The sequence below is a fragment of the Stegostoma tigrinum genome, chromosome 43 (assembly GCF_030684315.1).
Source record: "Stegostoma tigrinum isolate sSteTig4 chromosome 43, sSteTig4.hap1, whole genome shotgun sequence".
Classification (NCBI taxonomy): domain Eukaryota; kingdom Metazoa; phylum Chordata; class Chondrichthyes; order Orectolobiformes; family Stegostomatidae; genus Stegostoma; species Stegostoma tigrinum.
In genome coordinates this window covers 1,860,464-1,879,288 of record NC_081396.1, presented here as the reverse complement: position 1 = coordinate 1,879,288, position 18,825 = coordinate 1,860,464, and the positions used below count along the sequence as shown (strand labels likewise).

Genomic DNA, 18,825 nt, shown 5'->3' with positions numbered 1-18,825 from the left:
ATCTGCTGTTTAGTAATTCTGCCTTTGTAAGCATGGGTTTCCTTCAGTTGTGCCAGTTTCCTCCTGTAGTCCAATGATGTGCAGGTTAGGTGGATTGGTGATGCCATATTGCCCTGCAACGGCTTGGGATTCGGAGGACAGGTTGACTGACCCTGTAAAGTCCAGGGTGGATGTGATGGCATTGTTCATTGGTATGATGCTTTTTGGAGGGGCGATGAGGATGTGATGGACGGAATGACCAGGTTGAACACTGTAGGGAATCTATAGTTCTTATTCTATGAATAAATTTACAACTACTCGTTTCAGTGAACATATGAGTTGGAATAAAATAATATTAGACCATCAGAAAGCATCAAATGTCCTCGTTGTTTGCATTAGTCGATGTGCTTTTGGGTGGTACTGTAACACAATGCTCCCTCACAGCACTAAAAGGCCATGTATGGTTCCAGACGGGGTGGCCGTCTGTGTGGAGTTGGCCATTCTCATGTTTTCCTATGGGTACTACACGTTCTTTCCAAAGTCCAAAAATGTGCACGTTAGGTGGAATGTGAATGCAAAATTCCACATAGTGTCTGGGGACACAGAGGCTGTCTTTTTTCGGCTGGAAAAGATCGGGATAGGGTACATTTTAGTGGATACTGTTGAGACGGTTGGTGAGATCTCAATGGACTGAATGACCTGATTCCACGCTGTCAGGATTCTACGTATTTTTTGCAGAAGGCCTCCGCGGATCTGAAATTATTACTTCTGCTTTTTAGTGTGAGTGGATCCTCTGCTGCACCCTGATGGAACTCTCGGATTTTTGGGGTGGAGGCTGGAGGAATGTGTTGAGATCTGATTAACAAATCTATGCATTAAAGTGTGCTTCATGTCACAGAATTGCAACACTCATTCAGACCGAAGGATCCTGATGCTACATACAGGAACTGTTTTGTCTTTCTTGTTTGTTTACATCAGCAGAAAACCTATTTGCTACATCTGAAGACTTCTCTTCAAATCCAGTGACATACATCTTCAGGCAGTGTCTTAGAGGTTTCCCGGGCTGCTGAGTATACCAGAACAGTACCACAGGAAGAAAAGCTGTGTGTATTGACAGCAATTATCACGCTCTGAGTTTCCAGAATCACAAATTCCGATGGATCCTGAGACACCGGTTCGGGCCAGCCACTCCTGTACCACAAATTCAGAAATATCAGAAACTCGCACAGAACATCTAATTCCTGAATGGTATTCTAACTATTTTACCACCGACCCAGCAGACAGAAGGTGGGTAATATTTGGAAAAACACCAGGAGCACATGATGTTCGGCTGGGAGTATAGTACAAAAATAAGCTTGAATGCTTTGTATGTGTTTTACGCATTTCAGAGTCAGACATCGCTTATTGAGAATTTGAGTGGAGTTTTTCAGGAACAGGATTTACTGCTCTGTCACAACCAATGGCAGTTAAGCTCCAATCAATGACAATTGCACACAATAACTTGCTCCATTCTTTTTCTTGATGAACTTTAACAGCATCCGGGTCATTTGTGAAACTTAGTATCTTTCACTGCCTGGACATTGCTGTTGCAGGCCTTCCCAATTTTCATGACGGCATGAATTCTGGGGGAAAAGAAATCAACTTTATAGAAAACACACAAAAATAGCACGTGTTTCACACTTTTGATAAACAACACCAAGCAAGGTTCAAGTAAAACAAAGAACGGGTGTTTTGTGAATCTGTAACAAAGCAGAAATCGCTGTAGAAACTCATCAAGTCTGGCTATACCTATGGATGGAAAGCACAGTCAACTGTCAGAATCATTGGAAGCAACGAGGAAGCATATCTGGTGCAACAGGTGATTTCAGTGCAAGGTGGCAACACAGGAGGTCGCTCCAGCCTGAACTCCACTGCTTCACCAGTACGTTCACATTTTTCTTTCTTTCCTCTCCTCTTTAAACAATTTTTCTTCCCCTATCTCCCATCAACTTTTAACATTTAAGACTTATCCGATAGGATTGCAGAAAGGAGGAAGTGAAACTCAGTCCAGACCAACGTGGAAGATGAATCAGAGACCGTGCCAGTGCGGGCATAGTGTACTGGAGGTGGTCGCAGGCAGAGCCTGGTGCAGGAGGCAGTCCGATGCCAGGCCAGCACGAGACATTAGTTCCAATGACAAGTCAACGGTCGCTGCGAGGCACGGGAGAGATTCTCAGCGCTGTCAGCCAGACAGACGAGTTCTGGAGGCGATTCGAGGGTCGGAGGTCGGTGCATCTGACAGTGTGTGCCTGGAGCAGTCCGGAAGGCAACTTGGGAGGTGAGTCCTGGTTGCAAAATCGTGCACTGGAAACTGTCGCCAGCAGGAGTCCACACCGAATCCAACCGAAATAAATGAGTCCTAGTTGTGGATTTTTGGCTGGAGGCTAGCTCAAGAAGGCAGCAAGACTCCAAGCCTGAACGCTGCCTGGCATGGACAGAGACTAAAAAGCTATAATTTGATTTGATTTTGAAGATTCTTTTATTTCTTTGTCAGGACTTTGATTATTTTGGATACTATTCATTTTTTTGTTTCCTCTGCTCGATTTTTGCATACTAGTTCAATTCTGTAACAAACACCTATGTATCTGCATCTAGGATCCTCTACCTACGATGGTGCCACAGTGGTGACGTTACAAGCATTTTTTCTGAATTTATTCGCGTGGCACTAAAGTCTATTCTTTTCTATTGTGTCTCCTTCTATTACTGAATTTAGAATGGAAAGCCTCGAGTGCTTTGCAGGGAAGTGATGTAAGAGATACTGACACTGAAAGTGAGAAACTGCTCACTGGATGAATTTCGGCTTTCAGGACTCTCTTCGAAGGGAACGTGTGGATTTTATGTCCCAGTGAAAACCTACTGCACCTATAACTACTTTGATGAGCATTGTAAAATTCAGAGCACACAAGGCTATGTGGAAAAATGCTGGAAATTGAGATTAAAATAGATGGAAGCTGATGGTTGGCACTGAAAAGTTGGTATGAAGGGCCTATCCGTGCTGTAAAAACATGACAACAAAATTAGTCTGGAGGAGAAACCTATCTCCAGTGAAAATAAGAATTGAGATAAAGTGGTCAAAAGCTGTGTTATTTGGAAGGTATGAAAACTTGTGAGGTGTCTTCCAAGGGGGTCTCGTAGATAGATTAGATTAGATTCCCTCCAGGATGGAAACAGGCCCTTCGGCCCAACAAGCCCACACTCTCCCTTGAAACATCCCAGCCAGACCTATCCCCCTCTAACCCACACACCCCTGAACACTACGGGCAATTCAACATGGCCGTTCCACCTAGTCTGCACATCTTTAGACTGTGGGAGGAAACCCACCCAGACTTGAGGAGAATGAGCAAACCACACATACAGTCGCCTGAGGATGGAATCGATCCTGGGTTCCTGGTGATGTGAGGCAGCTTTTCTAACCACTGAGCCACCATGCTGCCCCTGAAGGTTTCATGAATTTCAGTACAGCAAACTCAGTGTGATTTCTGGCCAGAGAAGGGCAATTTGCTTTTCTTGCAAGAACCGTTAGCATGACTGGAAAATCCTAACAGTGAAAGCAGTGCAGCTGTGTCGTAATTGCTGATGGTTTTGTATTCAGTATGAAAGCGTCACACAGGATTGAAACTAAATCTCATCTTCCTCTGCAACTAAAACTGAAATTTCTGGAAAAAACACAGCAGATCTCGAAGTATCTCTGAAGAAAAGTCAGAATTAGTGCTTTGGCTTCAGTGTCGCTTCCTCAAAACTGATATTAGCGAGGATTTAATTGGTTTAGTGCAGAATTTATGAATAATCTAAATTCCAACATGGATACCAAAGAGAGGCAAAACCAGTTGGACTAAAAATGAATGGACAACTGTCAACATTTGAAAATAATTAGATGCTATTTAGAATGATTAGTGATAGCGTAAGTGATAGATGGTGAGTGATATGGGCAAAATTATGCCGTTTTAAAGGCACATAGAAAAATAAATTAACGAGGAGGCTTACAGGCTAGGAGCAGGTAGATGGGAGATGTGACGAGTTTACCTTGGGATTACGTACAACGTGGATGAGTCAAATCAAAGTGCTTGTTTCTGCGATGGATGATTCTTTCCTTCATTGATAACAAGGCCTAAGGTGTGGGGTTGATGGAAAGTGTGAGGAAGGAACTGAAGCCCAAAAAATGTTTCAGTAGGTATTGAGTCCACAAAGCTGCCGAGTTCTCAAACAGCAAACACATTCACAGTTTGCATTGAGCATTACTGGAGCACTGCCGCAAGCCTGAGACAGAAATGTTATCCGGGGAGCAAGATTGAAGTGGCAGACAAGGTTTCATTTTGTGGAGAGAACGTCGATATATTGTGAAGTAGTCTCTAAGTCTACACTTCGCCTCCGCAATATAGAGGAGAGCGAATGCAGTCGACTGTTTCAGCGAAATACAGGCAAAATGCTGCTTCACCCTGGAAGGTCTGTGTTGGCCCTTGGATATTGTTAAATTAGGAAGTAAACGGGCAGATATTACACCTGATGTAGTTGCATGGGATGGCGCAGTGGGGCTGTGGTAAGTGATTTCAACGAAGGAGAACTCGACGTTGTGCTCAACGTGAAACTGTTCTTGGAGAATGCTGACAATCGAGCGGAATAGTAAATGTCTCCAGCGGAGCCATCCCTCTGGATGTGGTGGAAATAACACCAGTATTGCTCAGAATGTGGATGCTGGTTGGATAGTCGGTAAGGAAAATGGGTAACACTTTTGCTTTTGCGGGAGTGGACCAAGGGTGCAGGAGCTGAAATGTCAGAGTTTGCTTAGAGCCAACTGCCTACCCTGCCAAGTCTGGTGCAAGGAAATCTTTTCTTTGTGAAGATGAAATGGATACTTTGTAGGCTTTATTATTGAGGTAGTCATTTTTTGTTTAGATCAAATGAAACAGAGACTGGGAGAATGGATTAGAATTTTTTTTCAGGAAGTAGGTTGTGAGGACGTAGAGTCAAGGCACTCTGGATGTTGATTGGTTTGTCATGAATGTCTGAAGGCAAGCTATCTCCAAAAATGGAAACAGAGATTTGCAGGAAGGAAAGCGAGGTGTATGATATCACCTCGTTGAATGTGAGAGTGGAGTTGAAATAGGAAGGAAATTGATAAAACTTTTCCAAATTTGGATGATTAAGGGAGGCAGCAGTGATGACATTATCGACATATCAGAGGAAGAGCTGTGGGTGGCAGATGATTAAGACAGTAGCGAGAATTTTTCCACGTAACCCGCAAAGAGACTGGCATACAATAGCCCCATGCGTGTACGTATGGCCATGTATTTTACCTGAAGAAAGTCAGAGAATTTCAAACAGAAGTTGGTCAAAATTGATGTCCAGTTGCGCCAAGCAGAGGAGGGTGACAGCTGATGGTTGGACATCGCTCACTGGAAATTCTGGATTGGCATAAAACATTGAAGGAATGGAAGATGTAGTTGGGAAGGCACTGGACAAGGGGAGAGAAAAAACGAGCCCAAGTAGGAAGAAATACCTTCTGTCGGGCAGGAGCAGGCAGAAACGAAAGGCCGTCCCAGGCAGTCTGCTTGAGAATTTTATTGAGTAGGTAGAAACGAGCTGCATTTGGTTGGGATAGTATAATTCTGGAAGCAGTGGTGGGAATGTCATCAGATGAAATGAAATTAGTGTCAGTAGCATGATTTTGCATTGCCAGAACATCTTCCTCGAGGGAAAAGGAGAAAGCACTGAGACCAAGTGTTTGGTCTGTGCAATGTAGAGGTTAGTCGACCAGAAAAAAAAAGAAAAAAGTATGAGCACCAACTTTGTCAGCAGGCTTGAATGCAAATTCAGAAAACAGGTCGACTCCCTGTAAAAGGCCAAGGCATGTTCCCCTGTTCTGGAGTAGACAGTTAATACTAAATACTGGATGCAGCACTACATAAAGTATAAGGTCGCAAATTTATGACAGAGAGGTGGAGGAATTTCGTTTCTTTTAGACTTTTGAATATGTGCAGTTCTTTGCAGCAGAGATCTCTCGATATATAAACATTGATATACCTATATATCTGTGTCAGGATCAAATTCTATGTGTTATTACTCCACCCAGTTGATGAGTATCAAGCTTTAGACTGAGACCTTGTCCTCTCTGTCCAAAACACTACCTTTCGGGTCACCTGCAAGCTTAATACCTTCCGTGTTCACATTCAATTTATTACAGCGCAATTGTCCCTACTTCAATCGCCGCACATTCCAGGATACCAATCACAAGAATATACCTCCAACATCCCACTTTTGCCTTCGAATTACTAGTCAATTTTTATACACTTTTCTAAGTTTCCTTGGATCACATGGGCTCATACATTTTATACCAGTCTCACGTGGAGAACGACGTGAAATAACTGACTCAAGCACATGTAAACATCATCAATAGTGCTGCCCAATGAAATATATTGACTCAGACTTTCAAAAAATCCGATTCAACTAACTTAGTTAAACAACACTCTCATCCTTATTTTGAATGCCATTCATTTCCAACCATCTATTTGTAATAACGGCGAACATTGGAACATCGTCTTGAAACCTCACTCACTTCTGTCGTTATCTGAAACAGTTGTTAATAATGTTCTTGCTCAAGCCTGTGAAATGCTTTCCATCGTAAAGTGAAGAAATAACGTTTGCACAATTTTCCAAGACAGCATAGCGTTTGCATGATTAAGACACTCTGTTTAGGTCTCAGTGATCATGTCCTATCTTGTCACATTTGTTAGTTTCTGTCACTGGCTTTAAACGCCGACCAGAAGAATCACCCAGAGTTGACAAAGGCATAAAATTAAATTCGTTTTCGCGTTTCAGATCGTTCTGCACAGTTCAGAAATTTGTGTGCGCAAAGGGTACACGGTCTTAACCAAATCGTGGACATTGTTACTCTCTGTGTATCTGTTGCTTCCGAAACATTTCTCACTGCACGTCTTATTATTTCACTTTTCAGCTGTTAAAAGGTACCAATGCACATTTTAACAAACTCGTACTTTTGAGTGGAATTTCATTTTAAAGACTGAATAGAAAATAAACAAAAAGCCTTCTGAATGCAAGTTCGTTCTTCTGAACAGGTAGAAAGTTTTTCTTTAACTCACTTCTGCTTGCTTCCTCCTGGCTCAGTGCGATGACTTCATCTGTAATATGAAGCTTTTCCTGATTTTTGCAGAGCTACTCTATCTTTGATGTTTTCAAAGACAGGAAATCACTTTAAGATATTGTAAAGAAGAATAAATCCTCACTTCCTGAACAAGAACCAAATTCAGGCAATGGTGGTGAAAGTTCAAATTCATCATTACGGCAGCAGGGGTGCTTAATGGTTAGGTTTGTATTTTGTTTTCTTCATGACAATGACTATATGGAGGCCCATAACACCAGATTGCTCTCATTCATTTGTTTCACAATATGCAGACAGCAGCTGGGAAAGTGAATACAGGCACAGGGGAGGGAGGGATGGAGTAAATGAGAAGGAGGGGAAAGGAATTTGAATCTGGCTTTGAAGGTCTGCCCAGAACTCAGACAGCGTGTGTTAAACGGGATTTACTGAGTTGGGGAAAGAAGAGATGATAAGACACATGAATCATATGATTTTTAGATCAGGCAATATCGTTATCGTCGTGCCGAATTATGTTTAAAGAAAAATTACTGAGTTGCTGCGCCCGAAATGCTGGCCAGATGGAATCAATCATAACCAATTATTTTCACATATATGGAGTTCGGCAACTGAAGGAAAGAAATCAGGAGAATTGACAAAATAAAAAGCGAAATATACAGTATCTTACACATTAAATCTTGTTATAATATAGGATTTCCCATTTTAAGTAGAAGTAGATTCAACGTTAACTTTCAGAATATTATTCACAAGATACTCAGAAATGAATAACACTTGTGTAGCTACAGAATGCAGAAAGTGATTTGGCAAAGTAACAAATCACACTGATGTTTCACAAAGCATGCATTAGCACAATTGACATAATAGTTTCAGTCTATTTTATGGAATTCTTGATTATTTATACCCTCCCAATCTATTTATTCCTCGGTGATTCTGTTGCTCAGGCAGCAGAATTGTAACCAATGTCTCGACATCAATGACGTCAGAATTCAGCAGAATGGTTGATCACAATTTCTGTTCTCATTCGAGGAGCAAGTTCACTCAGAGTGGTGTATGCGGAACTTCCGCCCTCAGCTGCTGTTTGCTGCTCTCACACTGACACACTTACTATTTCTTGTGAAACTTGAGATCGCTGCATCAGTCACTGTTAGTCTTTGCTTGGAACAGATTTGAACAGGGATCTCGGACAGAATTTTGTCCAGCCTGCAGATGTTTGACGACTGCACCATGAGAAATCTTCTCGAATAGCTTCTCACTGTTATCACAATCTTCAGTAGGTGTTTATTTCCCAGTGACATTCCATTTTCCCCATTCACAGCTGTTTGCAACACAAATGTCATGATTAGTAAAGCAACAATTGTAATGTCGTGATTTTGAAGTTTTTTTTAAGACAACGGAGTCAAGAAGACACGGTGGAGCAGCCAGGTCCTGAAATGGTGAGTAAGCAGGGAGACAATACCACACTAAACTGCAGCTTAAAAACAAGTCTTCCAAACCTTACGTTGACTGGTGCACTCAACTTCCTGGAAAGCCTCTACAGTACATGGTTTTGTACGATAGCAGCAGAGATTATAAACTGGAATCCTGAGTTTTTTGGACAGGTTTTCTATCACAGTTACAAAATCCACGAAGTTTACTGAATTAAAAATCAACAAGGCAATCTTCTCTGACTGTGCCATGTATATTTGTGCTATGCAGCCCACACTGAAGCAGAGTTATGGCAAAGCCCTTACAAACACTCAGTCTGCCAGTGTCAGTAACAACACACCAGAGGCGCTTTCACACTTGAAAGAGCAGTTCAGCAGTGGAGGAACAGTCACCCACTTAAAGAGAGAAAATTAGTTCATTTTTCAAAAAAATGCATAATCCTTTTTACACCATTACCTACTCCAATATTTTCTCTTCCCATCCCTCCAGACAGTGTCCTTCATCCCTAGCCATGGAAATTTTATTTCACTGGTGAACGTCTAACAACGTAATATTGTAAAACTTGTGGATTGGCACACTATTTTTGACATATTGTCTTCCCATTAACAGAAATGGCAGATTTTGTAGCAAAAATAAGTGAATTGTCAAACTTCTCTGACTGCATTTTGAGAGAATTCATTGGAATAAGCATCACAGACGACCAGCTCACAGATTTTGGCCTGAGCGTCTGTTCGTAGATGGTGATTTCTTTTTCATCCATAGCTGTGTGAAATGTTGAATGAATGGATGTCTCACATTTCGACTGAACAATTCTTTGTGTTAGCACATCCAGCAATCATCATAAAACAGAATCAAATAGGGAAGATGTAATTGTAAAGTGTGTCCTATTAGTAGAACATGCTGGGTAAAGACATGCTGAATATTATGACACACTGTATCTTTCAAGTCGAAATGTTTTGCTACCCAAATTTATAAATATCTTGATTAAACGTAATGTTTTGGGGGAAAAAAATGAAAGAGTTTCACTTTATGCACCAATAAACCAGGACAGTGTATCATAGCATCAATAAAAATGGTATAATGAGTTTTGCGTGCTTTCCAATGGAATTAGATCTTCACCCACACCTGCTGTTGTGAACAGGTTCACCTACAGATTGTCAGTAGGTAAATGAGTGCCTTTAAATTAAAACATTGAAACCAGTATTCTATGCCTGGGCTGGAACATTTTATTTTAACGTTCACAGGACGTATGCTTTCATTTAGCTGAAGGGTTGTGTTACTTATTGAAAACAAAAGTCATCAACATTAGGGCTGAAGGCATAAAATTAGTTCTCTTCATTTCAAATCAAGATGTTGATTTTGCAGAGTTCTGATTAATTGAATTATGCACGACAGTTTAATTTTGGAATTTACCAAATGATATTGCTGAAGTGTGGATGATAAAGTAAAACGTACTGAATAATATAAATGTGGAACTCAAACGATCAAACGCATTCATATAGATTCTCACGTTTCACGTCACGACTACTCTTCATCATAGCTGGTAAGAAGGGCAAAGTATACCCAGGCATTTGTCCTCAAACAGATTTGAGGAGAAATGGTTCTACATGAAAGAGTTATTCGGTAAGAGAAAGGAAGATGTCACTGATATCCGTGTTCCTGCTGGCAATATGCTCTGGACAGAGACAAAAAAAATCAAATCAGGAAAATTCTTCAATGTTCTATGATTCAAAACATCAGCAAAGGATGGTGAGAACTGCAATGAAATTAAAATCTGGAAGCTCCTGCAGTTGAAATTGAAACTGATCTTGAAATTTGATTTTATTGTGCCTGTCCTCTTTTATGGAAGACGGACAGCATCCACATTACCATTTCAGAGCAGATCGTATGTTGTGTTTATTTTTCACAACGGTAACATGATGCCATTGAAACGGATTTCCTTCGATAGTTTCAAGCTGTCAAATTCGGAATTTTTCTGCCATATGGAAGCATGCATTTTGTTGCACTCTTGCTCTATATAGTCTTGGCAGATGCTGCAAGTATTACAAATATGTCCCATTATCCTAAGTCAGTGACTGCTACTCCTTATGTTTAAAACACACATGAAAAATATTTTTGAGGTGTTGTGATCCAGACAGTTTGTTAGCCAGGGTTTTAGTCTTAATCTATGCTGCGCCTCACATCACAGGAATAGTCTATCATACATTCCACGTTCAGACTTTTTGTGCTAAGATAACGGGAGATCATTACTTTCATCAGCAACTACTATATACGTCTTCTAGAAGCTTACTTTTCCTCTAACATTACTACTTTGGTAGAATTCTGAATTGTGTAAAGAACCGGTTTCTTCAGATATCACTACACGTAGCTTGTGTCCAGGTTGTTCTTGTTGTAATCCAAATTCACAGACAACTTTCAGCCACTACTGTGATCGCAAGAAACTGTGTTAATCGATCTGCAAATAGTCCAATTGTGTGTACAGAGCAGGAAAGTATCAATTAGTTAGCAATGCCCATCCAAACATTGTTGTACAAGAGCAATTGCATGGAGACTGTTGCCTTCTGATCTGCCCTTTCTTGGAAATTATGTCTCGTTAATCATATAAAACACAATATCAAACGTTCAAGAATTAATTTGAAACGTGTCCTTATGAACATAACCTATGATTGAAACTCTTATAATAAAGATAAGAAAGAACAATAATCTTTAGGAATACATCTCTGTCAGTAAACTAAAATGGAATGAGATCTAGTTGCAAAGAAGAAACAGCACCCGACTCTGATGAACTCATTCTTTACGGTAATCTGTTCACCCAGACAGCATGCCCAGACACCAAGACACCAACGGTCATGCCCGTTGTCACACATCATTATTTGTCTGAAACAGGGTGTCCAACGCATGATATGAAAGCATTCCATTCTAAATCGCTGAAGGAAACTGTCATCAGTTGAAAAGTAAATGGGCTGTAGAAAATGCAGGAGTGAAAAAAGTTTGGAATACGCGTTTCAAATTGATGCAGTCAGAATGCTTTGAATGCTTAATGTTCTCGCTGATTGGGAATTACTCGAGTCATTTGATGCCACCTCTCCACAAGTACTGCTTATTCAGTTGGTCGTCAGCAATCAACAGCGCAAAAGTATAAATTGTAGGGAAACTTCTCAAGGTTCAGGCGCCACTTTTTCCTTTCCATAATTTTGGCTGCAATCGACAGCCATCGCACACCTTCTTCTGTCTTTCCATACTGCTGTTGGCCAGCCCACTGTTCTCATTTAATGTGTGCAAACTTTTTTGAGTTCTTCAGTCGAGAGATTGCTGTTGGTGGTCCATTTCTGCCATTATCACTGTCAGCCCCAAAAAGAAACAGAAATCTGTAATTCTGCTGCGACTAAATGCTTCCTGCTCTAAAGAAAGAAGGACATAAGGACGATCCAACAGAACCATTTCTATACACCACCACATCCGTTACTCACATCCCAATTGGCATTTCTTCCCTGTAAAACTCCAGTCTCCCCATGCCTGATGTAAAATCTCAAACTATGGTAAATATGAATATGTTGATCTGAATAAAACCAGTTGCAATTGTTTATGATCTGTAGGAAATACAGTAACATCGAATTATTTATATGACTACAGGATAGGATGTTGAAGACATGATAAAACTGGAATACAATTATACACACTCGATCTGATATAACCCATGTCCATGCAACTTGTATGGAATGAATGAGTACAGGAATTTTGGAATTAAAAGAAGGCTTTCCCCCCATGTTTAATAGCACCACAACAAATTACTAAAATACCAATGACTACGACCCTGAACTCTGACACTAATATCTTGAGAAGCACAAAATGCGACAAAGGTCATGACCAAAACACCACAATGATATTTCCATGTATTGCCTGGCAGACAGCCGTCAATCATGTGACAGAGCTCAAAACCCTTGGTTTCAGGTAAAGGGATATCTCCCTGAATTTGAATGCAATGTCCAACATCATATGGTCACTGGTTCCCATGGGAATCATCATTATGCGTTCATTATTTTGTTTTATAGTCTTGCAAACTGCCATGTCTACAGAAGCCTCTGTATGGTTGACTCCACAACATTTTTTTTTCTGTGAAACTATGCTGAAAATAAAAATCAGCTTCTTATTTAGACTATCTTTGGCTCTCTGACATACTACAAGTGCGTATGATTATCTCGAATTTCTCAAACGTGAACAGTATTTTTTCTTACTTTCTGCTGCACCTAATTCCTGTGGAGAGGAGGAGCAAAGGAACGACACAACACCCACATTTGCCTCTTTCTAATTCAATTTCCCCACCGAACTGTGCTCTACAACCTCGTTAAAAAAAAATCAGATCATTCCGTCTTGTGCTGACGGAATAATGAACTGATATGGATATCTACCACCACGTGCCATGTCCCTGTCCTTCTGAAGTCGCACACATCCTGCACAAACAGCAGCTGTTTGTTAATTTAGGCAGTCATTTCCAAAGTCAGATTCAGTAATTCATTTGAACGATTTTAAATCATGTTTACGTGGATTATTTTCGACACTTTCCAGCACATAAATGTGTAGAATCGTCAGTGTGTGAAACCCATTTATAAGCTGTCTTAAACAGGCAGCAGCTGTGACCCAGAAATCTGCAGCAGTTATTGTACGAGGCTTTCGTTCATTCCCATCGCTGTGTCTCGCTGCACAGTGATAATTCGCGGTGTCAGACAGCTGCAGCTCCGAGATGGTCAATCGATATGAGTTGTCTGACTGCTGGACGGAGTCGGAAAACCGCTTCTGAGCAAAATATGCCTTCAATTCCCCACCGCCGCTTTTGTACCTACGGACTGCGAACTCGGGCTTTCTGCCGGGGTATTGGCGGTACCAGAACAAGTAATCAACATCATCGGTGTACGTGCAGGTGAAAGTGACATCTTCCCTCTCTGTTTGCGTGAGAGAGGGCTCCCCCTGAGTCACAGAAACTGCATCGCTCAGATCTGAAAGACAAGGTCAGAGAAAGCAGGAATGAGTGGCTAAAAATTCTGTTGACATTTTGAATTGGCAATTAGAAACAAAACTCACATCAGCTGCGACATGAATTTGAACTTGAACATGGAAATGAAATATAAAAAAAATGAGAAATACGGTTTGCCATTGAACTCAGTTCCGAAGATGGCTTTTCGGACGAACATTTGCTTTCATCCTGTTTCTGACCATGATGCAACCAGACGTTTGGAATTCTACAAGCAATTTTTGTATTTTGCCTTTGAACATAAAACCTAATTCAGAAAAAAAAACTGATCAATGTCCATTTTGGCAACCACAGGAGAAGTCTGGTTACTCCGTGTTCGTATTTCAGCTGCATGTCCATCTTTTCATCTGTTCATCATCAATTTCCCTGACAACACAATCACGACATTATAGTCTGATTCAAACACTCCTTGAGTCAGTGAGTTCATTGGTGAAAACAGGATTCCCTTAAGTTTTCTTTTGTATCGCTATTCTAGTCTTATGAAGCATTTAGGATCGGTCATACGTTTCGATAATGATCATCTCTTAATACTGGGATCATTACTCTACTGACTCTTTTTTTACACTTAGTGATCATTTCTTGTTCTGCATGCAAGGCATAGAATCAATCGGTTCAAAGCAGGTTCAGTGTAGTGCACCCAACGTCTAAGTCGCATTGAAAAAATATTACCGGTTTAGTTCAGACTTAGCAATAGAGAAATTCAAACTTTTTCCATCAGCGAAAAACTTCTTACCAGCAACGAAAGTAACAAAGGTCACCGTGAAAATGGAGAACTGCATCACTGCTGCTAACCTTCCCGGGGATATGCTCGTGTCATATAAACCTGCAAAGTATCGAAGAAGAGAGTGAGAGATTGAAAATCTGACATCATTGGCTGAGTGATCTGACATCACTTCCGTCACAGCAAGCAGCTTCTGACACTGCTTCAGGCTGTTCGGATGTTGCTTTGCCTCGAAGGTTGATATTTCTGACTTCAACCGCACATTCTAGTGTTCTGAGAAAAATAAATGGATAAATATTGACTGGTTGTTACTTAGCGAAGCTGACAGTCTGATCTTCAATGTGAAGTATTTAACATAAAGAAGAAGCGGTGCAATGCTGATGTATATCCTCAGTTAAATTCTACACAGTGACTAATCAGACCAAATTGCTGGTGGATTTGGCTTTGATTGACTTCACACCAGAGATACACAAGATGATTTTTGTCACTTTCTGCAGTGACACATGGCTTTTGAACTGACGGAATTTGTGAATCTGAAGCCCAAAATGGAGACGTCAGCCTTAAGAGATCACAGACAGTGCAGATTGTCCACCCGCAGTGTATGGGTGTTGGGAGCTGGGAAGGAGTGCCCAGGATCCTGCCTGCGAGCAGTGCATATGCCATTATTAATGTTTAGCTTCCCTTTTGTGCTTGTTTTAATATTCTGTGTCAACCCTATGAGAACTATGCTCATTATACATCCACTGTGGATGACTTAGCAATACACTGATCAAATAAAACCAATAAACAGACTGCAGGAAAACGTTCCATGAAATTTACAGTGGAAATGTGGAAACGTTTACCAACATTACACTCATGCAGAGAAATGCTCCAAATGATAAAAGCAATGATCAATTATGTGTAGAGTTTAGATACTTAAAACTTGTCTGCGTGGGGTTCCTCCAGGTGTGCCGGTTTCCTCCTACAGTTGAACGATGTACAGGTTATTTGGATTAATCATGCCACGTTGCCCTGACATGTCCAGGGTATGGAGGTTGGGCAGACTAAGCGGGGGAAATGTAGCGTGACAAGGAACACATTGTTTCTTGGTGGGATGCTCTTCGGAGAGCTGATGTGGACACAGTGGACAGAATGACTTGATTCACCACTGCAGAGAATCTATGAATTCTATTATGTGAATAAATTTATTAATGTTGGTTTCAGTAAGCATACGAGTTGGAATAAAATAATATTAATCCATCAGTCAAGATCAACTTTCCTTGTGGACTGTATGAGCAGTAACGCCTTTTGTGAGGTGCAGCAACACTGCACTACCTGAAAGTGCCAGAAGGCGGGTATGACTCAGCCCAGGATGGCCTTCTAAGTGGAGATGGCCATTCACAGGGTTTCCAAAGGGTGATCCTGTTTCTTCTCAGTGTCCAAAGCCGTGCAGTTTAGGTGGATTTGGAATGCCAAATTTCCCAGAATGCCCAGGGATGTACTGGCTATCTGGATTTGACTGGAGAACACGGGGACAGGGTGTATGTTAGTGGGACACTAATCAGAGGGTTGGTGAGGACTCGATGGATTGAATGACCTGCCTCCACGCTGCAGGGATTCTGTCATTTTTCGCAGAATGTCTCTGCGGACGTGAAATTATTGCTTCTGTTTATTGAAGTGAGAGCACACTCTGCTGGGTACTACTGGAACTCTCACATTCCGGAGATGAAAGAATGTGTTTGGAAATTATCAGCATATCTCTGCACTAATGTATGCATCATGTCACATAAATGCAACACGCTCTCAGACAGAAGGTTCCCAAAGATACGTACCATAATGTGTAATCCCTGGATGATGTACTAACCACGTTATCACAGACTCAGCAGGCAAGAAGACCGCCAATATGAGAAACAAACATGGGGAGCACATGATGTTAGGATGAGAGCATAATTTAAATATAGCAGAAGGCTTTCTATATTTTAAACCATATCAAAATCAATAGCTCCATTCAATTTTACTCCAAATACTTCACGCAGCACATGATCCCAAAGTAAATGAGTAACATCTACCTGCTCCTGGCACATAAATCTCCTGGGTCAGTTACTTTTTTCATCGTCTTTTAAACGCCACAATTGCGCTCACATCTACGACTTCCATTGCGAGGCACTAACTGTTCTAATCAGCAACTCCTTACTCTCAATGGCTGACTATTTCCTATTCATTTTTCCTCCGAGTTATTCAGCAATAGGATTTGCTGCTCTTTAGAACTAATGACAGTTACGCTCCATTCAATGACTATTATATAAAATCATTTTCTCCTTAGTCTTTCTCAGTGAACTTTTATGGCATTTGATGCATCCTGGTGCATTTCACTGCCTGTCAGCCCATTTTCCGTTTATTCCAAATTTTCCTAAACGTTGTGGATTCTGGTGGGGGAAGAGGCTGAAATCACAATAAAAACCAAAAAAGAATTGTTTTACACTTTTGACAAATAATATCATGCCAGGCTGAAGTAAAGCAAACTTTGCATTTTGCGAATGTGAAACTACGCAGAAATTGCTGGAGATACTCAACAGGCCTGGCCGCACCTGTGATTGGCAATCAGAGCCAACGTTCAGCGTGCAACAGCCATCTTCAGATGCAAAGAGGAAACACATTTGGTGCAAGAGGGGATTTCAGTGCAAAATAGAGGTGCAGTAGATCACTCCAGTCATATCCCCTCTGGTTCGCCAGGTACGTTTCATTTTTTCTTTCTTTTCTGTTTGCTTTTCTGCAGTTTTTCTTCCCCACTCTCTCATCAGCTTGTGAAATCGCAGCCGAGAAACTGGCACGACGGGGAATCCGAATGAAGTCCAGCTTGAGGAGAGGAGCTCTGATGGTGGATATTGGGCCGAATGCCAGCGCAAGGAGATAGGGAGGCCCTGAGTTCTAAAGCCTGACAGGGACGGATTCAGACTAAAGGAACATAATTTGTATACATTTTGAAGATGCCTTTGTTCGCTGTCAGGGCTTTGAGTATTTCGAGTACTATGTGAAACTTTGCATTCCTATGCTCGATTTTTGTCTACACTTTCAATTCTTAAACACACGTGTCTGTTTCTGGGTATCCTCTACTTAAGATGGTACCACAGTGGTGACATTACTAGATCTTCACTACATTCATTCGCGTTCTCGTGACAGTAAAGTCACTATTCTATTTTGTTTCTTGCTATTTCTCTCCTGAAAAGACCATGGCATTTCTGTAATGAGTAGAATTCGAAACGGAATTCCCCAAGACTTTCGCAGGGACATTCTAGAAGATAGACTTGCACTAAAAGTGAGACACAGCTCCGTGAAACGCTTTAGGATTTCAGAACTGTCTCCAAAGGGGAAAGTGTGGATTTTATACCACAGTGAGCTCCGGTAGTTCATGCCGTTGGTTGAAGGAGCTTTTACGTTTCCTTTGAAGCCCTCAAGGCATGGAATAACTACTTAGACGAACACTTTATAAGTCAGAGCACGCAAGGAATGGGCCAAATGCTGGAAACTGACGTTCGAATAGATAGACATTCGAATACATAGACGTTAGAATAGATAGAAGTTGATGACTGGCACTTAGAAGATGTGCTGATGGCCTTGTCCGTTGTGTAAAAACACGACAACTAGATCATTCGAGAGGAGAAAACTATCTCCAGTGAAAATAATTTGAGATAACAAGGTCAAAAGCCGTGTCATGAAGAAAGGATGAAAACCTGAGAGGTGTCTTCCCTGGGGGTCTACTGTTTAAGATTCGAGACATTGAGCCCTGCAAACTCAATTTGATTTGAGGCCAGGGAAAGGCGATTTCATATGCTTGTAAGAACCGTTAACATGACTGAGACACCGTAACAGTGAGAACTGTAAAAATAGAGTTGCTATGTCGGAATTGCTGATTGTTTTGTATTAGATATTGTATTTGTATTATAGATGAATTCATTATATTTGATTGGGACCAAATCGCATATTCTTCTGCAACCAAAACAGAAATTGCTCGAAAATCACAGCAGATCGTGAAGTATCTGTGAGTAAAAACAAAATCCGAATTAATGATTTATCTTCAGTGATGCTTCTACAGAACTGATTGCAGTGAGGAAACAATTGTTTTTGACGCAGAAGATAGAAATAAACTGAAGGTTTATACGAACCCCAAAGAGCGATAGAAACAGTCAGAGGGGAAATGGGTAGTTAATGGTCAGGCATTGACAATAAATAGCTGCTGATTAGAGCAGTTAGTGCCTCGCAATGGAAGTCATAGGTGTGAGTGCAATTGTGACGTTTAAAACATGCTTAGAAAAGCAAATGAACCAGGATATTTATTTGCAACGAGCAGGTAGATGCTATTTGTTTGCTTTGGCATCATGTGCTGCCTTAAGTATTTTGAGTGAAGTGTTTGTTTCCGTGCCACATGATTCTTTTAATTATTGTAGCAAGGCAAGATGTGTGAGATTGCGGGAAAGTGTTGGGAACGAGCTGAAACCAAAAAATGGCCGAAGGCATTATGAATTGCACAAAGCTGTAGAG

The 18,825-nt window shown here is 41.0% G+C and overlaps 1 gene segment (V, D, J or C); it reads right to left on the bottom strand.

Annotated features, from left to right (window-relative positions):
* Positions 1–13,069: 13,069 nt before the first annotated feature.
* On the bottom strand, positions 13,070–14,389 carry LOC132206764 (T cell receptor alpha variable 38-2/delta variable 8-like). The segment is given in 2 exon segments: positions 13,070–13,551; positions 14,320–14,389. Coding segments are annotated over 2 exon segments (528 nt in total).
* Positions 14,390–18,825: the final 4,436 nt, after the last annotated feature.